We start from the raw sequence: 24,671 nt of genomic DNA, 5'->3' as shown, positions 1-24,671 counted from the left end.
GGGCTGGCTCTCAGCTCCCTCAAAAGGGCAAGTTTCAGCTGTCTCTATTCTTTTTTAGTGGAATTTGGCTTCGCTTTCCGTGGTTCGGACTTTCCCTTTCCGTCCTCCGTTGGATCCTTGGGATTTGAATCTAGTGCTCAACGCTCTCCAGTCTTCACCGTTTGAGCCTTTGCAGCAGGTGTCGCTTCATTTCCTGTTCCTTCAAGGTGGCATCTTTGGTGGCTATTACTTCTATCCGTAGAGTTTCGGAACTCGTGGCTCTGTCATGTCGGTCACCTTTCCTGGTCCTCCATCAGGATAAGGTAGTCCTTCGACCTGTTCAGGCCTTCCTTCCGAAGGTGGTGTCGGCATTCCATCTGAATGAGGAGATTATCCTTCCTTCATTTTGTCCGGACCCGGCTCATCCTCGGGAGAGATCTCTCCACACTCTGGATTTGGTACGGGCCCTCCGCGTCTATCTGTCACAGACAGCATTTTTCCGGCGGACGGATTCTCTGTTTGTGATTCCGGAAGGGCTGAGACGAGAGCTGGCAGTGTCAAAAACTTCCATTTACCGCGTTAAGTACCGGGCCCCACCCTTCCGGGTGACTGCTCATTCGGCTCGGGCAGTGGGGGCCTCTTGGGCGGCGCATCACAGGGCTTCGGCCCTTCAGGTATGCAAGGTGGCGACCTGGTCGTCTTTGCACACCTTTTCCAAGTTTTACAGGGTGCACACCTTCATTTCGGCTGACGCGTCTCTGGGGCGTAGAGTTTTGCAGAATGCAGTTCTCTGATTGGCAGGAGGGTTCTTTGTTATGCCCACCCCGGGGACTGCTCTGTAACGTCCCATGTTCAAGCCTGTGTCCCCCAATAATACGGATGAGAAAACTAGATTTTTGTACTTACCGTAAAATCTGTTTCTCTTCCGTTCATTGGGGGACACAGCTCCCACCCAATCTTTGTTTATGGGCCTCTTCGGGCCTGTGTGGTGCTGAATTTGTACATACTTTGGTTTTCCTGTTTTGTTTTGCTCCTCCTACTGATTTAGCTTAGTCCGTGTAGAAAGGGTATAGCTGAAGGGGAGGAGCTTACACTTTTTTGTGCTTAGTGTCTGCCTCCTAGCTGCAACAGCTATACCCATGGTCAAGCCTGTGTACCCCAATGAACGGAAGAGAAACAGATTTTACGGTAAGTACAAAAATCTAGTTTTATCATGTAGACAAAGTTAATACAAGGCACTTACTAATGTATTGTGATTGTCCATATTGCATTTGGATTTATTTTTCCTTCACATTATACACTGCTCGTTTCCCGGGATTACGGCCACTGCTGCAGGCAGATACGAGGTGACTGGGATTGCAGCTGCTGCATGTACGTGCCTATGTGCGCTACCATGGTCCGAATCACCATAGAGGCCAGTGCTTTTTCCTAAAGTGTTCAAGCATGGTCACTGCTGCTGGATTACAGGGTGGTCATAACCCTAGGACAGTCTAAAGGCAGTGTATAATGTGATGGAAAAATTATTCCAGCCAGCAAAGGAGGCAATATGGACAATCACAATACATTAGTAAGTGCCTTGTATTAACTTTCTCTACATGATAAATGCTATTTGCTGAAGTGAGACACCCCCTTTAAGGTATGAATGCCCCAATAATGTGGTGGAACCGCTATGGACACTTATTGGAATATGTGACTATGATTTTTTTGGCCCCATGATCAGCAAACAGTTTAACTTTCATAGGAACCATTAAAATCTCAGAATTTACCTTTCCCTCTTATCCCTATGTCTTTCCCATTGCACCTGGTCCAGGTTTTCCTCACCCATCATTGTCCTCTTCACCATGACCCATTATTATGCTTTATAAACCTCTTTCTGTATTGCAGGGCTGCATTTGTTTCCTTAGTTTTTTTTGTTGTTGCTGTTTTTTGTTCTGTAAATATTGTGTGACGTTAATAATGGCAATATGATTAATAATATTAGTTGCTTAACTAACACTGTGCAGGTTTAAAGGGGTTGTCCGAGATTATTACAGATTTATCCCATGCCCCCAAGTGCTTTAAAATAAAAACTGATCATATGTGCACCTTTTTATCGGGCACCACTCTCTGTACTGCCAGTCCGGTCCTCACACTAGGGGTCTCACTACCACCTAAATTGCAGTCCACTGCCTATTGTTCACTGCCTATTGAGAGACTCAGAAGACGGTTCACAGGAAATGTGAGCTAGCTGAGATACTGAGCCTAATAAAACAACTGCTTCCACTCAGATTTTGAAGATTATAGGAGCCTCTTGTGTGTCTATAAGTTTGAAAACAAACATAGCAGAAAGTAAGGGAAAGGACGTCACAGCAGTACAGTGTTGGTAGACTTCACATAAGTGATACGCCCCTTGCTTCTCAGTGAAATGCATCTAGTTGTGCAGGGATTCTGTCATGACATTTTAGGCCTATAACTTAAAGAGGACCTTTCACCAGACTAAACTATCTAAACTGACTATACAGACGCGTAGAGCGGCGCCCAGGGATCCCCCTGCACTTACTGTTATCCCCGGGCGCCGCTCCGTTCTCCGGTTATAGCCTCCGGTATGTTCATAGTTAGGCTCCACCCAGGGAAACCTGCTGCGGTCTCCTTCTCCTATGCTGTAGCGCTGGCCAATCGCAGCGCTCAGCTCATAGCCAGGCTATGAGCTAAGCGCTGCGATTGGCCAGCGCTACAGCATAGGAGAAAGAGACGCCGGCAGGTTCCCCTGGGTGGAGCCTAACATGTGAAGATACCGGAGGCTATAACCGGAGAACGGAGCGGCACCCGGGGATAACAGTAAGTGCAGGGGGATCCCTGGGCGCCGCTCTACGCGTCTGTATAGTCAGTTTAGATACTTTAGTCTGGTGAAAGGTCCTCTTTAAGTTATAGGCCTAAAATGTCATGACAGAATCCCTTTAAAAGACCTGCTCCTTCACAGTTATGATTGTACAAAGAAGCACAGCTATTATGCAACCTTTTTTTGAAGACTCAGGTATGCTTTAAGCAAAATTGTGATAAAACACTAATTCTTGCTACATCCACAATCTTTATGCTGGATTTAGATGCCTGACTCGGCAGGCAATTATCTGGAAGAAACTGTTCCTTCCTGATAACTGGCCGCGCGTTATTGGAGGAAGAGCTGCATTTACATGCAGCGATCACCTCCACTGCATGGGGATGAGTGATGTGTATTGCAATCTCTCATCCTCATACAGATTCATTGTCTCTGGGCAGCAGATCCCTGTTCACACAGCACAATCTGCTGCCCAAAAATAATGATTTAATGTGCTGCATGAAATATTATTTCATCCAATGAATGAGCGTTTTGCTCGTTTATCAGGTGATTGGCAGCACATTTACACGGGTCGATATTCGGGAAGAGCATTCATAGTAATGGTCGTTCCCGATTATCAGCCTGAAAATTGGGCTGTGGAAATCCAGCTTTATGCTTGGTTACAGAGCTGCATTCTGGTGTTCTGGTTATACTACAGCTCAATCACCAGACTACAGTACGTGGCAGACAAGGCCCTTTCCCAAATTCCCTAATATTGTGCCAACATTTGGCGTAAACGAAGCCAACCAATAGATTTTGTAGAGTTAGCCATCCTACATGTGCCACTGTAATAAATTTGGTGCATTTGCAGATTGTCTAGTCCTGTGATGGCTAACCTCTGGCACTCCAGCTGTGGTAAAACTACAACTCCCAAGATGCACACTTGCTTGGCTGTTCTCAGAACTGCACAAAAATGAATGGAGCATGCTGGGAGTCGTAGTTTCACCACAGCTGGAGTGCCGGAGGTTAACCATCACTGGTCTATCTAAATATGACAGGCTTAGCAAATCTGTGCCATTGTGTAGCATTTATCTTATTCCTTCCATACTTTTTCTTATGTTGGAATTTTCTCCATCCCATTGTGTGTTTGTTCTGCCCTCGCCTGATAACTGAGCTGTGCTGGAGGGGCCTGCAATGTTTCCTTGTCTGCAGTCTATGTGTTGTGTGCAGGATGAAGAAAGCATTTATTTCTATTAGTGATGGCCTGACAACTCACACCCGTTTGTACTGCTGTCTATAACAATTAACAAGTCTGATAGAAAAAAGTACAATGCCATTGGATCCGTCAGTCCCAGCCAGCAATGAATGAGACGCAGGTCTAATGATGGAACTTGTCCGTGTCTAGTGTGGCAATGGTTATCGCATGGCGGCAAGATAGAATACTCATATAACGTTGTCCTCTAGTCTCCTCCCTTACGGGTTGAGATAACAAATTAGGAGTCAAAAACGGTCTTGTTGCTGAATGTAAAAGGCTGCACTTGTGGTGTTGTGTCCATCACGTATTGTGTGTTCACCTTATGTCTGTGGGTTGGTGGTGGCCCATTTGTGCTGTGTACAGCGTGTGGAGCGAATGGCGGTATAAGACCAGACTAATCTGGAGTAGAGGGCCTTGTACAGTGCGATGAGTGAGCTACTTCATTAACCATGAATACATTGTCGTTATTTGCTCGTCACAAATATCTCTTTTCATTTTAGATTCAACCAACAGTGATTCAGCCAAAGCAAAGGTAAGAAACCCAGCCAGAAGTATACAGCTCCCACGTCCGAAAATGTAAGCTGGAGGGAATGCATCTGGTGATGGCCAATTGTCCATGTGTATTCACATTAAAGAGGTGTTCTTCACTGCCCACAAATATCACTGATACACTTATGGGAAGCAGTAAATGTAACGGAGGAAATGATCATGATATCAGGAAGGGCGTTACAGGAAAAGTCCCATCAAAAAGTCAACCAGTGCCTTCTCCAGTTGTGAAGAACGCGGTGCTCCCCAGATTCTGTTATACTGTATGTATGGAAAGGCTACCAAAGTCTTACAATGAGTGTAAAAATACATAGGGGGTCATTTATCAAACTGGTGAAAAATAGAACTGGCTTAGTCGCCCATAGCAACCAATCAGATTCCTCCTTTCATTTTGGACAGCTCTTTTGTCATTTCTACTTTACACCAATTTGATAAATGACCCCCAGAATGTCTTTGATTCCAAAAAGAATTGAGACAATGAAGTAATCACCATTATAAGTGTGCTAGGCAACCTTAAATCATCTCACCTTGCTTTTTCCTGTATTAACCAACCCAAACCTATGTACTGAATTCACGGTCTGTCCCTAGTATAGGCCATCAATATCAGTTTGGGGGAGGTCCGATGCCCTGCACTCTGCGGATCAGTTGATGGGAAGGAGCGGTGGTGCTCTAGCCTGGTATTGGAGCTCAGTACCATTCACTTGAATGGGACCAAGGTGCAATACCAGGCACTGCCATTACAAAACGAATGGAGCTGTGTGCTGTAAACAATGAAGAGGTCACGGGACTTGCGATTCAGTCAGCTTAGGGCTCTTTCACACCTGCGTTATTGTCTTCCGGCATAGAGTTCCGTTGTCGGGGCTCTATGCCGGAAGAATCCTGATCAGGATTATCCTAATGCATTCTGAATGGAGAGAAATCCGTTCAGGATGCATCAGGATGTCTTCAGTTCCGGAACGGAACGTTTTTTGGCCGGAGAAAATACCGCAGCATGCTGCGCTTTTTGCTCCGGCCAAAAATCCGGAACACTTGCCGCAAGGCCGGATCCGGAATTAATGCCCATTGGAAGGCATTGATCCGGATCCGGCCTTAAGCTAAACGTCGTTTCGGCGCATTGCCGGAGCCGACATTTAGCTTTTTCTGAATGGTTACCATGGCTGCCGGGACGCTAAAGTCCTGGCAGCCATGGTAAGTGTAGTGGGGAGCGGGGGAGCAGTGTACTTACCGTCCGTGCGGCTCCCCGGGCGCTCCAGAGTGACGTCAGGGCGTCCCACGCTCATGGATCATGTGATCGCATGGATCACGTCATCCATGCGCATGGGGCGCTCTGACGTCATTCTGGAGCGCCCCGGGAGCCGCACGGACTGTAAGTATACCGCTCCCCCGCTCCCACTATGGCAACCAGGACTTTAATAGCGTCCTGGGTGCCATAGTAACACTGAAAGCATTTGGAAGACGGTTCCGTCTTCAAATGCTTTCAGTACACTTGCGTTTTTCAGGATCCGGCGGGCACCTCCGGCAACGGAAGTGCATGCCGGATCCCAACAACGCAAGTGTGAAAGAGGCCTAATAGGCAGGGGTGCCAGGATTGGATCCCCACTGTTATGATAATAAAGGGAATGTGTCATCAGAAAATGACACGTTTTTATGTTTAACATATTTTTTAAGAATTTTTGGTGATGTTATTTTTAATTTTACATTTCAATATCTAGATTTAAACAAAAACCATAAAATCCTGCAGTTTTTGCACTGGCCAAAAGCCTAATAGGCGCCACTTCTTGTCTGTACAGATCACTTTACTGCAATTATCTGCTTATCTGACATTCTAATCCTGCCTGTAATGATATCACCTCTGTGTATAGATAATTCAGGCCATTCACAATAGAGGATTGTCATAGCTTATCTATTCTTTCCTTGTACAATGACCTCTGCACAGGTCACAGAGCATGCCTAGAAACCTCTTCCATAGACGTCAATGAGGTCGCCTCCTGACCATTGTGTCTATGGCCCATGGGGCTGCCGTAAAGCAATTTTCTTAATGCTTTCTAAATTCTGTTAAAAACAGCTCAGGCAAGATGTAGTCCTGTAAGGCTACTTTCACACTTGCGTTGTTAATTCCGGTATTGAGATCCGGCAGAGGATCTCAATACCAGAATTAAACGGATCCGTTTTGATTTTGCACATCAGGACGCATGCATTCCGTTAGGATGCAATTTTGAGAAATTGAAACAGAAAAAAAAACGGATCTGTTACTAAATACATTAGCATAGGCTCCTGAAAAAAACAAACTAGTTTTTCTTTCAGTTTTTAAGACTGTACTGAGAACCACAGCTTGCAGAGTTTTTGTGTCCGGTCACAAAACGAAATGCTGACAGAATGGAAGACATCCTGATGCATCCTGAACGGATCTCTTTCCATTCAGAATGCATGAGAACTACACGGAAACGTTTTTTTTTTTACCGGTATCGAGATCCTCTGCCGAATCTCAATACCGGAAAACTACAACGCAATTGTGAAAGTAGCCTAAGTTTTAACATTGTAGTTTTCTGTAAGTTCTGACCTGTCCCAAAGATATAGAAGAAAGGGACCACTGGCACTCCTGAGCACTGTGTTCTTAGGGCTTTTATATGTAGACTATAACATGTACATTCACAATTAATAAGGATAAAATGTTATACTTTTTTTTTCTTAAAGGCATCTCGGAAGGAGCTATATGCCCGCGATATCCTGTCCATTCCCTTTATTTCAGCAGTGAACCGTAAGCGCCGGAAACGAAGAGATGAGAAGCGATTTGGGAGCAGCACGGAGGAGGACGACTCTGAGCAGGAGGTAGCACGGTTGGGGCAACCTGAACAGGAGGTGGAGATCATAGAAAAGCAAGAAAAAACTGAAGAACCCCAAAATCCAGTGTGTTCAAAGACCCAAGATCGGAAGTTATTAGATGGAGGGGACATTGAAGCAGAGACTAAAAGCTCTGGAAGTAGGTGGCCAGCTCCTGTAGAGGAAAGGATCCCTGCAGATGCCCGTTCAATTGTGTCAGGATACTCCACTCTCTCGACATTGTGCTCAGAGCCAGCCTCCAGTGTTCGTGGAGGTGATGAGGCTGATGATGAGCGCAGTGAATTCAGCCACATGGAAACAGACACAGAGGCAGGTGGAGGAAGAGAAACAGAACGTCCACGCTCGCAAGACTCTTTCACTTCTCAAAGGCTCATTCCTGGAGATACACTAGCTCGAAAGAAATTTGGCAAGGGTAAACTTGAAGGATCCGAGGATTCAGTACCCTCACACTCTCGTACCCCTCAGCGCATTAGACCGGTGGCGGCAGATGATCTTTGCATGGCAGCAATGCGGAAGCCTGGATCCCCAGAAACTCGACGTAGGAAAAGCGCTTGGCGGCGGCACACAGTTGTGCTCCCCGGGCAGCTTACTGACCTTAATTTCAATGACTGGAAGGAGCCAGTTCTTGGAGCAACATCAGCTTCTGAACCCAGTGCCCGATTAAGTGGCGGTGCCTGGGTAGAGGGAAGGGACTCAGGACTGAGTAGTTTGGAATCTCAGAAAGCCAAAACCCCAGCAGTTCAAGAACCTGTAGCCAGCAAAGGGTCCAAATCCCAGAATCCTCCTCTTCCTGGACTCCGCCATTATTTGTAACACTCTGCTGTCATGAATGCCATGTGATGGTTTTTCTTCATACATAGTCTATACCATAATGCCATAGACGCCATGGCTTCAGCTCCTTTGGAAAAAAAAAAGATTTTTTTTTTACATTCTTTTGTCTAATTTGGTTCTTGACTGGTGCCATCTTCTCCCACAGTTTCCACTACAGACCAGATACAGGAAGACATTTGGAGGGACCTAACAATGAGTCCTGGAAAGTATCCACAATGCCTTCCCCCAGAAATGTGAGCAACCACCGGCCGTTCATGAATGGTTACTGTGTTCTCTGTAATCCGTGAAGGGTGAACACAGGGAATCGTCACATTTCTACAAAGCAACTCATTGCAGACAGTCGGGAATGAGAGGATTATAGATAACTGTGCAAATAGTTTCTCAAATATAGATTCCAACTATGGTGCCTTATTCCATGTTTTACATATTTAACCATTTTCCTGCTTAGACTTCAAGCTGAAGGTGAACAAGGGCATGTGCAAAATGTATGGGTACATGCATATTGGTCTGTATATTATGTGAAGTACACTGTGAGCAGTATATATAGTGTAAAAAATGTGCAGAAAAATTCCATGATTCCAGCTCCTGGTGGACCAGTGTGCCATCCACTTGGCTATATGCTTTCATGGCCTCAGTCCAGCTCCTTTGAGGAATGAAGGAGCCATTAAGGAATTTCTCCGTACATTGTCCTATAATTTGTGGTCCTCTGTATGTATGCAAAATAATACATCCGCAGTACACATACAGTACATAGGTATGCAGACACCACTATGCACACTGTACACTATTTGATGCACTGCCCTTTTGCAGGACAGCTTGTTGAAGTTAAATTTGGCGGCTGGATACCAGTAGACCTTAAGGTTACATTCACACACGGCAGGTTTGTTGCAGAAAGTTCTGTGACTGTCCATTCATCTGAATGAAGCTCTCAGAAATATATGAACATGCTACAGGAAGAAAAACAATTCAGATGCATGGAACTGATTTTCAGAGGCAGAAATTTCTGCAACTAATCCCATTTTGTGGTCATGAGGATGCAAAATGTAAAAGCAGGAAAATGCATCCATCTCCTTCCAAGAATGCCATCTATTGAGCTTTGCTGTACTATTCGCAGGAGGCAGGTGCAGGCGTGGAGGGGCCTGTTGTACCTACTTATGTTAGAGGATGAATGTGTAGTGATAAGTGTCTATCTGTACGTTTTCTTCAGTCCATACTTCTGGTTAAACTCATTTAGGGCAAAATTCACACGCAAAAGTTGCTGCAAGCGTTTCTCTGACTGTTCTGTTTATGGGGCTTTCGGAAATGTATGTGCTTGCAAAAGAAACAGCCCCATTCAGATGTATGGAACTGATTGCAAGAAATCTGCTGCGTTTAATTACACCTTTTATACTGAAAATCCTGTTCCCTGCTATAATTAGTCTGCTTGTACGCTGTGCACCAGTGTGCCTCTATTGCGTTTTATGACTGAAGACTTAAAGGGGTTGTCCGAGTTATGAAAATATATATATATATCACTGTAAATCTGATGGGCAGCAATATATAACTGAGCTAAGCAAGTTTTAGGCAAAAAAAATTATATTTCCTCAGGGGCGGACTGGGAACTTAAAGTGGCCCCGGAAAAAATAATAAAAGTGGCCCTGTTTTGTAGTTGGGTCCAAATTGCTGGAAGGCAGGGCCAACACAATTAGACGGGGTCAGCAATACCATATTGTGGCACATTATACCACCCCAACAGAGCCATATACCACAGTCCATCACAAAATACTGCCACCAACAGCACAAAATACATCCCCAAAAACATCCATTGTCCGGTGTGAGGAGGGCTCAGGTGGCCCCCTGGGTATCGATCCCCCCGGGAAATTTCCCTGTAAGGTCTATGGCCAATCCGCCCCTGTATTTCCACATTTCCCTGGTTCTCTTCTGGCCCCTTGTTTATCTGCAATAACAACAATCTCTGCCCCTCCCCCTGCTCTGCAAAGGGAGTGGATACAAGAGCTGCCCTGAGTGACATGTCTGAATGCTGGGAGACTCAGCAGCATGTTGTATGTGTAGGACTACAAGTCCCAGCTGTACAAGGACACTGCTGATACACACAGGATCCTCTCCCTACCTGTTCTTGTGCAATGCTCTGCATAACTCCTCTGTCAACTTCTGTGCCCAGCATTTGTCTCCTCACTGCCTGCAGCTACTCAGTAAAACCTTCAGCCCTGAGTCTGTGCTACTGAAGGGGTTCAAGTTTTTCCTGAATAAGAAGGCAGTGCAGGTCGCGTGGCCAGCACAGTGACTTCTGGTGTACAGACATATCCGCTCTCTCAGGCTTGTGCACCAAACATTATCAGAGCAGGGAGAGAGGCTGATATCACAGGTTATGTGACCCTCAGTGAAATCTGAGAAAGGAGCAACTACAGATGCAGTAAGTGCATGGTAAAGCCTTTACATTTGATTATTTAGAAACATACAAGGAACAAAAAAATAACTCAGACAACTCCTTTAAGTATTCATGATTGATCCTTTGGGTGAGTTATCAATATCTGATTGTTGGGGGTCTGACTCTTAGCACCCCCGCCGAGCCTCTGTTTGAAGGTCCTGCAGCGCTCTAGCGAACACTGCGGCTTCTTCATAGTATACTAAGCAGAGCACTGCGCATTATATAGCGGCCGTGCTTGGTATTCACATGCATGGGACTGAGCTACACAAAGGCCATGTGACTGATGGACATGACCAAGAAAGAGGCCCCAGCTCTCACCCAAGGGCCACAGTCCCTTTAAACGGCTGATCGACGGAGGTGCTTGGAGTTGCGCTCCCACTAATCTGATAGTAAGGACATAACCTGAGGATAGCTCATCTGTATTTCAGTCCCGGAATGACTTGCCCAAACGAGAGCCAATCAGCACTTTTTTAACTTTTATTTTCAATTTGCAATTACTGGGAGGGTTTTGAACAAATGATCGTTCTCACGATGGTTTATCCAAACCTGTTTATGTGGGGCGATGTGATGCCAACAATTATTTTTATGTGTGTATTAAAGATGCGATTAATGACAAATGGGCATTTGCTAATTTGTCATTTGATTGCTGGGCATGTTTACATGGGGAAATGATTGGGCATCAATAAACAGTTACTGGAATGCCCACCAGCCCCAGACTATAATGGGGTTCGGCAGAGATCCAGCCCCTACCTGGCAACTACGGGTTTTGTCTGTCTGAATCCTGGAATATTTTCCAGGTAGCAGACAAATCTCCGCCAGACCCCATTATAGTTAATGGGGCCAGTGGGCATTCCGGTAACATCCGGCAACGCCGGATCCAAAGAGCTCTGGCAGGCTGTTCTCTGCAGGAACTATGAAAGGAAGTGTGAAAGAAACCTAAAATAGTTATTTCAAGTGCTTGAGCTGTGCAATGTGTTGCAGAATACTTGCAGTCGTTGAGGCATCTATTATCTCTCCCATATGCCGTGGGCCTAAAGGGCTTTTCAGGTTTAAAAAAAAATCCTATGCTATGTCAGGGTGTTCTGAGTTATTATATGGGGTCACTAGTTTAGGATCGTTTAGATAGGCCTCAGCTTGTCCAGGCATTACCAATTTCAATGTGAACTGTGTAACGCTTCATTTCGTCTGTGGTGCTGTCATAAAAATAGGACACTTGCAGATGAGTTCCTACATAAGCTGGCCATGCACGTTCTGTAGCCGTCGGTGGAACGTCGTTCAGCCGACAGCTGTCTCTCCGATCTCGTACATACACGTTCTGAGCTTGTATGTGCTGTCAATAGGGAGCGAGGAGAGAGCTACTGCCAGACACCTCTGCTGACAGCTTATCTCAAGGGAGAACAAAAGGATCAAGTGAAAATACTCCACCTAATTCTTCTCTTCCCCAACATCATCTGTCGGGGGGAGTCAGGAGTTCCCCATAGACATTAGACTGTCGACTGATGTATGGGGGTCCTACACATCAACCCTTTGATATCAGGGGACTCTTCTAACAGAAAGGGGTTGTCCAAAGCAGAGGTAGGGTAGAGGGAAAGTGCTGTTCTATGCTCCCTGGAAGTAAGGGACATAGCATTTCATTTACTTATAGGTACCATTTAACTGTTCTTGGGATAATAGCCTTCAATAATGGAGCCTGTGTAATGATGGGCTGCACCTCCATAGCCGATACGTTGTCTGAATCGCCTGATGGGGAGAGGGGATGGCAGTATTTCCAAGGCCATTGTAAGTAATTGTGTAGTAAAGACTGTTTGCCTTGGAGATAAACGTATCCATTCTTCCAAGTCTGCCTCCGCCATAATATTTACCATACTGACTGCCTCCGCTATCCAGTGGTTGGAGGTACACTTTAAAGGGGTTGTCCCATTAAGACAACTAATCCCGTAACCTCAGGAATAGGGGATAAAGTGTCTGATCAGCGGGAGGTCTGACTGCTGGGGCACCCACTGATCATGAGAACGCAGGCCTGTTCTCGTCATTGGCAGGGGCCCTAGTGGTCAGCCCCCGCTGATCAGACACTTATCCCCTATCCTGTGGGTAGGGGATAAATTGTCTTAATGTGACAATATCTTTAAGGGCTTATTCATTCATCTGTTTTTCTCTTCCTTGTGCTGTCCACTAATCACACATCTTTTTTTTTTTTATATTGACAGACTGGTGTGCCCATTCCGAGATGCTCTGTGCATGTCCTATTCTGACCTGTTTATGTAGAACAGACTCGCCATTTTATTTCTATGGGAATAAGAATAAAATGAAGTGCACATGGAAGCCACCCGTGTGCTATTCATTTTTCACGGATGCTGTGTCCCCGCACATGAGTGGTAGACGCACATGCCATGGTGCAGATAGACCCCTGTCTGTCTCAGCGTTAGAAAGATGATTTACTGTTAGAACCAAGTGCCATTATCAAACAAATTTACCTCATTCTAACAAAAGCTTTTGTTACCTCAGCCTGGTACAGGCAGAATTATCTGCACCATTCTATAATTTACACCAGGTCTGCAGTCTGTGGTACTACAGCTCCCAGCATGTTGTAAGAGCCACTGGTTGCAGATCACTGTTGTGAAGGAGCTACATCTTACAAGTCTACTCTTCATACCATAGTAGCTTAGGAAGGCAGGAGGACAAGGGTTGTCCTGAGACAACTTGTGCTATGTAAGCCCCCTTGCATTGAATAAGGGCATCCATATTTTGGCACACCAAGGTCAAATGTACATAACTGAATAAAACGAGAGAAGCAACCTAGGCGCGGACGTTTCAGAATTGTTCTAGATATAAAAAAAATGTAGTGTCCCTTTTAATATTTTTTTGTACTAGCTAGATGGATTGGAGAAACCTGGACTGGTATTGATGGCATCGGGAGCGGTTACAGAGCTACATACAGACTTTTTGTCATTCACAGCTCCAGTTTATAGACTTTTATATTGAATTTATACAAAATATCTGAGGAAGGGGATGTGATGAAAAGTTGGAACCCTCAAGTCTGCTTTGCGCCAGCCTTTGGGTTGTAGATCGCAGTTTACTTGTGATGAAATGGTTGTAGGTCAGAGCAAGGTGATGGCTGTTGTGGAATAGTTAGTGGTGATGTGTATGAATTATAGGATTAAACCTGGCTTATCCTTCTAACCTGGGATTAATAAAACACCCGATCCACCAGAGGCCTGGGCACATGGGGAAGGTTTGTCAATTTTCTATGCCAGTTTTCTAGCATAGTTGCAAATGTTGGTTTAAAATCCTGGTTTGCACCAGAAGTTGTGACTTTTTTCTCCATTCCAACACTCACCACTTTTGGAAAAAAATGAGAGGGCGTATTTAACATGTGCCAGAAAACTTGTGCAATTTACACTTCAAACCTACTCCAGCTCCTGGCTGGGTTAGATTTCAGGTCAGGCACGACATGCACCACAATTAAGAGTGTATGCCTCTTAATAATTGTGGCGCATCTCATACCAGCGCAACATGGATTAATAAATAATCTCCCCCATAAAGTTTTCACATTTGAAGTAAGCGCTGGAGGTGAATACATCCTAGTTTACATTGGCTCCTATTTTAACAAAGTTCTAACGAACCCTTAGGATTGCGATTCCCTAGAAAGCCGTTCCATGTGCAGGCACTGTATAGTCATGGGTGACGGGTAAAGTACTAGATAAGCAGTGGTTGCATGCTGGGAACCGCAGGTTGCAAACCACTGAAGTTTAGGTTGAAAGCTAAGGTGTAATAAGAAGGTGTAAGATTGGACAGTGCATAGTTCTGTGTATATGAATAACATGCCCCCCTCCCCCGTACATGCCAAAGACGAGTCACAAGCAAGGTAACGGTATAGTGTCATCCATAGGGGCACCGCACTCCTTCTTGGCTTTAGCTCTTGCATCTAACCTACAAAGCATGGCTCTCCTGCACCCCTCCAGCTAGTTCACTGCCCTGAAATAAAGGATCTTCTCTTGCAGAATCTAGGCAATATCTTTTCGACTGTTACCCCTTGATGTGTACTAAGTATAAATGCTGCCTCTGTCCTGGGACCCCCTCACCGCTGTTTGCTCCATTTCTTTTGCCTGTACCCTGCACCGCCTATGTCTTTATTGTACCCACTCCAGATGCCTGATCACCTGCCCCACCAGTTTCACATAAAGCCTGTGCTGTCATGTCTGATACAGGCTCTACCTGTGTCGTCAGCTTCTGCTCTATAACTGTGTACATACACCTTGCCAACCTCTTCCCAGTAGTAGTGTCTGCCACCCCCCACCCCCCCCCCCCCTCCAATGCTTTATTACTCACTCTTTTTTTTATTATCTCTATTGACCTCAAATCCTAGCCCACCCCTTCCACGACCCTGTAAATATATATATATATATTTATATATATTGACCTGGTGCTGCTAACAAACTGTTTATAACGTGTCGCTGCGATGTATATTGCTATTACTGATAGAGTCACGCAACAGTAGGTCGTTCATCAGCAGAGATGTCACTGGCAACAGAAGGGTTAAAACGCGCCGGCTCAAGCTGTGTATGTGTGGCGGCCTTAAGGAGGTGCACAGGGTTAACGCTGCAAGCCTTCTCGGCCCAGAATTCGTAGTGAAAGTGTTCTGTATGAAAACTGCTGCCATTCCAGACTAGTATTGTGACTAATGTATAAGCCTGTTCTGCATATAATGTAAAGTATTACTTCATGCTGTTCTGTAAATATGGTCTCTAAATGTGTAACATATAATATAAAATGTATAAGAATTTTTAATGTTTGTTTTCTCCAGCTTTTTTTCTTTCTTTTTTTTTTTTATGGAGATACTGCTGAATAAAGCTTCTTGCATGTTTTACTGACCCAATATTCTGCTGCATTACACAGATTACCCCACCTTTGTATACAGGGCCTTGTACATGGGATGATTATCGCCTGAAAACATTGTACGTTCTCAATCCCACTGATCAGCCGACAAGTCACATGTAAAAAGGGGATGTTCTGCCAAGAATAATGTAGAGGACAATTATCTGTCTTAAGTCCTTAAGGGCTCTTTCACACAAGCGAGTTCTCCGTCTGAATGTGATGTGTGTAGCGAACGCATAGTATCCAGACTGAATCCTGACCCATTCATTTCATCTTTGCATTCAGGAAAAATCGCAGCACGTTCTATATTTTGTGTTTTTCACGCAGCTCTGGCTCCATAGAAGCGAATGGGGCTGTTATTCTTTAGTTTTTCTTCACACGTGAAAAACGCATGCAATCTGGAAGGAAAAAACACACACTGAATGCAACTGATTGAACTTACTTGCAAAACTATCAGTTTTTTTCCCTGAACAGATTCTGGCACAATCTGTATCGCTCATGTGAAAGAGCCCTAGGGGTGCCTTCACTCACAGCAGAATTTGAAAATCACATACATTTCTACAAGCCCCGGATGAATGGAACTTATTTTTAGTCACAGAAATTTATGCAACAAAATCTTCCATGTGTGAAGGATAACCCCCCCAACGTGCAGAGGTATAAGTGGATGGATACTCTGCTGTGTGGGGGAGAAATCGGCCCCAACCTGCCCTACTGTAGCTGGACAGCCATCCTAGAGAATGACCCCCACTAGTTAAAAATATGGTCAGGAAACCCTGACTAATTGTCAATCAGGTGAAAATCAGTGGGGAACCCTAATGCCCCCAGAGCATGTCAGGAAGGTCTAAAATTGTAGCTAGTGATAGTGTACTCTAATGACATGACCACAAAATTGGGTCCATCTGGTTCTGTGGGGTGGCTCTCTCCCCACACAGCAGAGTATCCATCCACTTATACCTCTGCACATGGGGGGGGGGGGGGTATCCGGATATACTAGTCCCTGGGACCTTCTACACATCTTTGTCCCTACAACGTACTATTACACCCACTATACAACTTGCTCCATCAGCCACCAAGTCTCCCTCCAGTTAGGCATCCCACTAGTCTTCTACCATCTGTTTGCTAGGTCAAGGTTTCCTAGAACCAGCTTCAAAGACAGTGGGATCGCTCTTATCAGGGCGGCTATTCCGCTTTAGGTAAGGAAAGACGGGATAGCTTCCCTTTTCCAATTCCCTGTCCGACTATAACACAGGTGTTACCATCCAGACCACATCCTGAGGGGGTACGGTTTACCTAGTGGGCCATTGGCGCTCTCCGGTTAGCCTTTAACCAATTTTAAAATTCCCATAATTAGGCACTACATATTTTAAATGTCATTAATAAAGGTTATATTTTAGGGAGGGTTATTCTTTTTTTTCCCCACCATTCAATGTCAGAACAGCCTACCGGAGAGCTGTGCCGCCAATGTGAAAGTAGCCTAAGAAAGAAATCTACACGAGATCATGAAACAAATGAAACCTTTACTATAAGTTACATCAGAAAACAGAAGTAGTTTGTGGCGCACAGACAGTAGATGATGTGACAAATTTTAAATGGGCTGTCATGTATAATAGAGGCTCTACATGTGTTGTCAGCCGCTAATAAACGTTCTCCCGCAGGGTGCGAAACGTCAGTCTAAATGACTGCTCTGTAAATCGACATAGGGCATAAGAGAATAGGAAGGGAAGCCCGTCCTGTTCTCTAAGCGGTGTTAAGTGAGCATGCTGTCCCCTCCGTCATCTGTACTGGGGATGGAAGCAGGGGCTTATTGGCCATAGACCCTACAGGGAAAATTCCTGGTGGGCCGATGCCCCAGGGGGCCACCCAAGCCCTCCTCTCTGCCATTGACCGGGTACATAATGAGTTCTCAACAGTAATTAATGTGATAATCAGGTACTCATGGTACCCAGCCAGCGACCACACATGCCCTCCTGAATTCAACTGCTGTGGCCCACACCTCACTTCCTAAGCCCCCTACTCCATAGACAACTGGAGGAGGACAGAAGATGGTAGCTATTGATGGCCACCACAGAGGGCCAGCTTTTGGGGCAGTATATTGTGCTACACTGTGTTGTTTGGTACTGCTGGGATGGTATTTTGCTCTATGGTATTGTTGACCCCGCCTACTTGTATTGTCCCGCCTTCTGTTATATTGGGCCTGCCTACGTAATGGGGCCACTTTTAGTTTTTTTTTCTTCCAGGGCCACTTTAAGTTCTTAGTCCGCCCCTGGATGGAGGAGATCACAGAGGAGAGGGAAGCAACATCTCACTCCCAGCATGGAATACACACAAGTTTTGTTTGTGGGACAGGGGGCTTGACTAGCAAGTGGTAACTGTGGACTGACATATATGGGGACACTTTTTGCTGAATATATGGGTGGCACAGATGCCTGATTGTTTGCCGGCCACAGATTTACCCATAATTGCTCATCACCTATGGTGCACTTGTGACTGACAGATGCAATATGTGGCTGGACAACTACAGTCAGGTCCATAAATAATGGGACATCGACACAATTGTTACATTTTTGGCTCTATACACCACCACAATGGATTTGAAATGAAACGAACAAGATGTTCTTTAACTGCAGACTGTCAGCTTTAATTTGAGGGTATTTACATCCAAATCAGGTGAACGGTGTAGGAATTACAACAGTTTGCATATGTGCCTCCCACTTGTTAAGGGGCCAAAAGTAATGGGACAATTGGCTTCTCAGCTGTTCCATGGCCAGGTGTGTGTTATTCCCTCATTATCCCAATTACAATGAGCAGATAAATGGTCCAGAGTTCATTTCAAGTGTGCTATTTGCATTTGGAATCTGCTGCTGTCTACTCTTAAGATGAGATCCAAAGAGCTGTCACTATCAGTGAAGCAAGCCATCATTAGTCTGAAAAAGCACAACAAACCCATCAGAGAGATAGCAAAAATATTAGGCGTGGGCAAAACAACTGTTTGGAACATTCTTAAAAAGAAGGAACGCACCGATGAGCTCAGGAACACCAAAAGACCCGGAAGACCATGGAAAATAACTGTGGTGGATGACCGAAGAATTCTTTCCCTGGTAAAGAAAACACCCTTCACAACAGTTGGCCAGATCAAGAACACTCTCCAGGAGGTAGGTGTATGTGTGTCAAAGTCAACAATCAAGAGAAGACTTCACCAGAGTGAATACAGAGGGTTCACCACAAGATGTAAACCATTGGTGAGCCTCAAAAACAGGAAGGCCAGATTAGAGTTAGCCAAACGACATCTAAAAAAAGCCTTCACAGTTCTGGAACAACATCCTATGGACAGATGAGACCAAGATCAACTTGTACCAGAGTGATGGGAAGAGAAGAGTATGGAGAAGGAAAGGAACTCATGATCCTAAGTATACCACCTCATCAGTGAAGCATGGTGGTGGTAGTGTCATGGCGTGGGCATGTATGGCTGCCAATGGAACTGGTTCTCTTGTATTTATCTATGATGTGACTGCTGACAAAAGCAGCAGGATGAATTCTGAAGTGTTTCAGGCAATATTATCTGCTCATATTCAGCCAAATTCTTCAGAACTCATTGGACAGCGCTTCACAGTGCAGATGGACAATGACCCAAAGCATACTGTAAAAGCAACCAAAGAGTTTTTTAAGGGAAAGAAGTGGAATGTTATGCAATGGCCAAGTCAATCACCTGACCTGAATCCGATTGAGCATGCATTTCACTTGCTGAAGACAGAACTGAAGGGAAAATGCCCCAAGAACAAGCAAAAACTGAAGACAGTTGCAGTAGAGGCCTAGCAGAGCATCACCAGGGATGAAACCCAGCGTCTGGTGATGTCTATGCATTCCAGACTTCAGGCTATAATTGACTGCAAAGGTTTGCAGCCAAGTATTAAAAAGTGAAAGTTTGATTTATGATTATTATTCTGTCCCATTACTTTTGGTCCCTTAACAAGTGTGAGGCACATATGCAAACTGTTGTAATTTCTACACCGTTCACCTGATTTGGATGTAAATACCCTCAAATTAAAGCTGACAGTCTGCAGTTAAAGCACATCTTGTTCGTTTCATTTCCAATCCATTGTGGTGGTGTATAGAGCCAAAAATGTTAGAATTGTGTCGATGTCCCAATATTTATGGACCTGACTGTATGTGTCCATTTGTGTGTGTCTTTTTATAACACCAATTACATTTTAAACAGTATTGAATGGCCATTTGTTTGTTTTTTCATTTTATGCTAACTTATGCCATACATTTGCATTTTGGACCCCTTTGGCAAAAAATATAATCCTATCCTGTAAAGATCCTGAAAGGGTTAAAGTAGTTTTCCAGGCTCCTGATATTGATGACCTATCCTAAGGATAGGTCATCTATATCCAATCAGCTGGGCTCTGATTTCCCTTTCTGTGAGTGGGCAGCAGCTCATCAAGCACCTACAACTCAAGAGTGCATTGCAATCAGCTCTTTTTAATCCCTTACTCCCCTGCATAGAAAAGTGCCCTACACACAAAGCCCCAGTGATTCCACTAATAAATAGCACTATGGAATGCAATTTCCTTCTCCTAAATTTATAGAAATATATAGCTATATCTCTAGACAGTGAAGTAGGGATAAATGAATGAAAGATGTCTGGGACGCCTTACTGTGAGGTCAGTACTCCAGCACTGAGAGGAGGGAAAGGAAAGAGGGAATCTACGGAGCATGTAGATCCATCTCTAAATGCAGGAGACGTGGGCCAGAAGGATAAACAGCAAGGGACGATACCAGAGGAAAATATACATGAAAAACTATACAAGATTGTTTTTGAATATATACTGTAATAATAGATTATTGTAAATGCCTTATTCATTGCATATGAATACGTTTCTTGGGATAACTCCTTTAACCCGCAAATAGACAAAACTAGAATGAAATCTTATTTCCACGCAAAAGAAAAACACATGAATTCTTTTTTTTCACGGAATATTTATGGCATCCATATATTTATACATAGAGCTATATTCTACAATTGTAGCATTGACTGTACAAAATGACATCATTACCCAGAATCACTGCGAAGAGAGACGCTTTGAGAGGCCTTGAACATTTCACAAATATTAACCATGCTCAGACAGATTTTCTTTTTTTTTTTTAAGGAATAAAACAAAAGCAAAAGTATATTTCCCCCTCAAGTCAATTTTATATCCCCAAACTTTCCTTTTTATTATTTTACAACATAGAGACAATATTGCTAAATTTATCATGCAAAAACCAGGTGTCCGCATGCTTCCTCACTCACGGTCGCCACAGTCCAATATGGAACCTTCAATTATTTATGGCTTATTCACACTTTGCTTCATGCCCACCTCTTGCTTGGCTTACTTTAGACCAATATTTTGCACTAAAATTTTGGCACAATTTGGTGCATTTGAAGACTCGTCTAAGTCATTCCTCTTTTCTAGACTCTTGAAAACTGTCTGTTGAGGCAAAAAACAAAAAATCTGGTATGTATACCAGCTTTTTGGTGCAAATTTTGCCAGAATTCTAGTGCATTTAGCTTAGTACATCTCCCCACTGTGCACATAGAGGGGAATTTATTAAGGCCGACATTCCATATGCCAGGCTTAAAAAGAAGTGTGCTGGAGTAAGATACTCCAAGTTTATTAAAAGGCAGGACTCCAAAAATTTGGCACATCTTCTGGCAGTCGGTGCACTGGAAAAGGCAGATGCTTATTTGCGCTAAAGTAGGTCTGTTGGGATGGAGGAGGCCATGCTCCCTCCCACTAAGCCCTGCTAACTTTTTAAAAAGTGGCTACAGAAAGGAACAATATTTTGTGCAAAACCACTATGCGTCAAAATGTGTGACTGTTTCATGCCCCAACTGGTGTAAGTCGCCTAATAAATTCCCCTCACAGTGAATACTTAACTACCAATACAACTACAACTTGTTCATGAATGTAGGCCAGAGTAGTTTTCCTCTTTGACTGTTGTGACTTTCTTAACACAACACTAAATTTCCCTTTGGGTAAAATCAAAATGTGAATAAGCCAAGGAAACAAAATATACTTAGTCAATTTAGGCTTCACTTTAATAAAGGTAAGTTATGCAGGGTCACTCATCCAGATGTTTGTCATTAGTTCACATCTTCGGACCAGAGACTTGATACATTTAGGAATTTAAAAATGTTGGAATATGTTTAAATGAACAATAAGGGGTTTTCTTCACCTGTAGTTCATATGCAATGTACAAAACATATAAATACAAACAGCAGCACAGAGGTATTTCTAGGTAGCAGAGGATCAGTGGTTAAGTGCACAGTGTAAAATACTGCTGTCTCCTTATTGGACTACAACAAAAAGATGCTGCTTTCTCCCTGGAAACAGCCCCAGTCTTGTCCTGGGTTTTTTCTGGTATTTTAGCTTATCCCCATTCACATGAATAGGGCTAAGTTGTAATACCAGACATAACCCATGTAGTGGAGTGTTCATGTTTTCAGGGAAGGAAAAGATGATACATTTTTTCTAATATCCATTTTTTTAATTATACCTTGAAAAAGATTTTCCGGGGAGAATAAAAAAAAAATGCCTGAAAATGTTAAAAAAGAAGCATTACTCACCCACTCTGCTGCCATTACACCACTGTTCTCCACTTCCTTTCCGGGCTCGGTGTGGTGGAGATACCAGGAAAGACTTACTCAGCCAACCACTAGCCTTAGCTTAGCAGTGACCAGCCTCAGTCAGTGATTTTCTGAGCTGGCATTTCCAGTGAGTCGTGTTGAGCCGGGACGGGAAGCTGAAGGTGGCACAGATCTGAGCTGCAACCTTGGAACGACAGCAGAAGGGGATAAGTGGATGTGAAGGCTTCTCTATTATTTCTTCTAAATTCTTCCTGGAAAAATTCTTTGACAACATAAACTTTTATATTGGTTCAACTATGGACATAAAATAAGAGCCTTTTTCACATAGTGGTGACTCCTGTATGCTGACCTACCATTACCATGAGGCAGTATTTGTAGTATCTTTTAAATGATTTAGTCAATAGTGAAACAATGTATCTGTGACACTGATGCTTCTTGCTAACATTGCTATATTCCATTGCTACAACAATGTCCCTTATGATTACCCATCAAGAATTCAACATGCTGTCCCGCCGATGGATCCACATTCAGCGCTCAGTAAACTAAAAAAATTCCATGGACCTCAGCACCACTCAATAGTTATTTTTATTAAGCCAATCAAAAAATATACAAAAAAAAGTGACATTTCAGCTACATCATACTTGAGAAAGGCTATGATGTAGCCGAAACGTCACTTTTTGTTGTTGTATATGTTTGGATTAATGGAATAAAAGGAACCACTGAGGGAGATGCTGATGTCCATGGGATTTTTTGAGAATATTGGTGACAAGTCATCTGTCATTGTATTACTATTAGGCCTCATGCACACGACCGTGCTGGTTTTTGCAGACCGAACCGCGGATCCGCAAAAAACTGAAGCCGCCCGTGTGCCTTCCGCGGCCCATTGTAGACATGCCTATTCTTGTCCGCAAAACGGAGAAGAATAGGACATGCTATATTTTTTTTGTGGGGCCTCGGAACGGAGCAACGGATGCGGACATCTTTTGCAGCCCCATTGAAGTGAATAGGTCAAAAACTGCGGCTCGGATGCAGACCCGAAAAAAACGGTCGTGTGCATGAGGCCTCATGAGCAGGAAAACCACTGATCTCTACAGCTTTCCTTTACATATAAATAATACCGTTAACCTGTAGTCAGATGTTCAAGCTGCAGCAATTTTGAACCCAACAGGTGGATTCTCCAATTCTCCACCAATATGGAAAATACTTTCTAAGGGCTCATGCACACGACCGTATGTATTTTGCGGTCCGCAAAAAACGGATCCGCAAATAATACGGATGACATTCGTGTGCATTCTGTATTTTGCAGAACAGAACAGCTGGCCCTTCAAAGAACTGTACTATCCTTGTCCGTAATGCGGACAATAAGAGGACATGTTCTATTTTTTTGCGGAACGGAAATATGGACATACGGAAACGGAATGCACACGGAGTAACTTCCATTTTTTTTTTTGCAGACCCATTGAAGTGAATGGTCCTGCAAAAAAAACTGAACGGACATGGAAAGAAAATATGTTCGTGTGCATGAGCCCTAATACATATTTTAAAGCTGCCTGTTTTTCTATAATGTTCAAACAATATTGTATATATTGGGAGGGGGTTCAGACAGAATTATGCACTAAGACCATGGAGGCAGGAAAGACATGTAGAATGAATAAGCTTGCGTAAGTATTCACACTGGGCAGAAGAGCAAAGAGGAGGATTAGTTTGCTCTGGACATCAATTTGTACAATTAATCTGCATGTGCTAGAGCAGTGTTCCTCAACTCCAGTCCTCAGGGCACACCTGCCGGTCATGTTTTCAGGATTTCCTTAGTATTGGGCAGCTAATATAATTAGTGCCCATCCATCAGGATTTACCACAGGTGTTCATTCTGTGGGATACTCCTAAATCCTGACAAGTGGGCCCTGAGGGCTGGAGTTGGGGAACCCTGTTCTAGAGAATTTCATACATGGTGAGAGGACTTCATTTGGCGTCTATAGAGGAGGCAGCCGTTCTTGGTTTAGGTGACATGACTGAGGCACTGCCCTTATCGGGGACTTATATTAAATTACTGATTCCATTTAGTGGAAGGCAAAAGCTTTTAACCCCTTAGTGACCACACACATTTTTTAAAAATCGCATTTCAAGAGCTATAACTTTTTTGTTTTTTTTTATCAATGTACTTGTATGAGATCTTATTTTTTTGCAGGACAAGTTATAGTTTTTAATGCACCATTTTGGGTGCATGTAATGATTGATTAAAGCCAGTTGTTTAGCTAAAACCCCCCTTTTTTATGTCAGTAAAAAGGCGTATTAGTGGGCACTAAGGGGATTATATATATATATATATATATGTATTAGGTGATTATAATATAAACCTAGTAGGGGAGATTTATCAAAACTACTGTAAAGGAAAACTGGCCCATAGCAACCAATCAGATTCCACCGTTCATGTTTCAGAGCTCCTTTGGAAAATGTAAGGTGGATTCTGATTGGGTGCTATGGGCAACTA

The 24,671-nt window shown here is 43.8% G+C and overlaps 1 protein-coding gene across 3 annotated transcripts in view; it reads left to right on the top strand.

The window, feature by feature from the left end:
• Positions 1-8,953, top strand: part of ARHGAP23 (Rho GTPase activating protein 23) — a 99,362-nt gene extending 90,409 nt beyond the window's left edge. For 2 of the 3 annotated variants that reach the window (XM_040438954.1, XM_040438953.1), the window contains exons 23-24: positions 4,529-4,560; positions 7,269-8,228. In XM_040438954.1, coding sequence (XP_040294888.1) covers positions 4,529-4,560; positions 7,269-8,228 — 992 coding nt within the window. Of the gene's footprint in view, positions 1-4,528; positions 4,561-7,268 lie in introns of all 3 variants that reach the window. The other variant, XM_040438952.1, reaches the window with a different exon arrangement.
• The last annotated feature ends 15,718 nt before the right edge of the window (positions 8,954-24,671 follow it).

This window comes from Bufo bufo, chromosome 6, assembly GCF_905171765.1.
Source record: "Bufo bufo chromosome 6, aBufBuf1.1, whole genome shotgun sequence".
Classification (NCBI taxonomy): Eukaryota; Metazoa; Chordata; class Amphibia; order Anura; family Bufonidae; genus Bufo; species Bufo bufo.
Note: the sequence above shows the minus strand (reverse complement) of the source record. Positions and strands in the feature narration are given on the sequence as shown.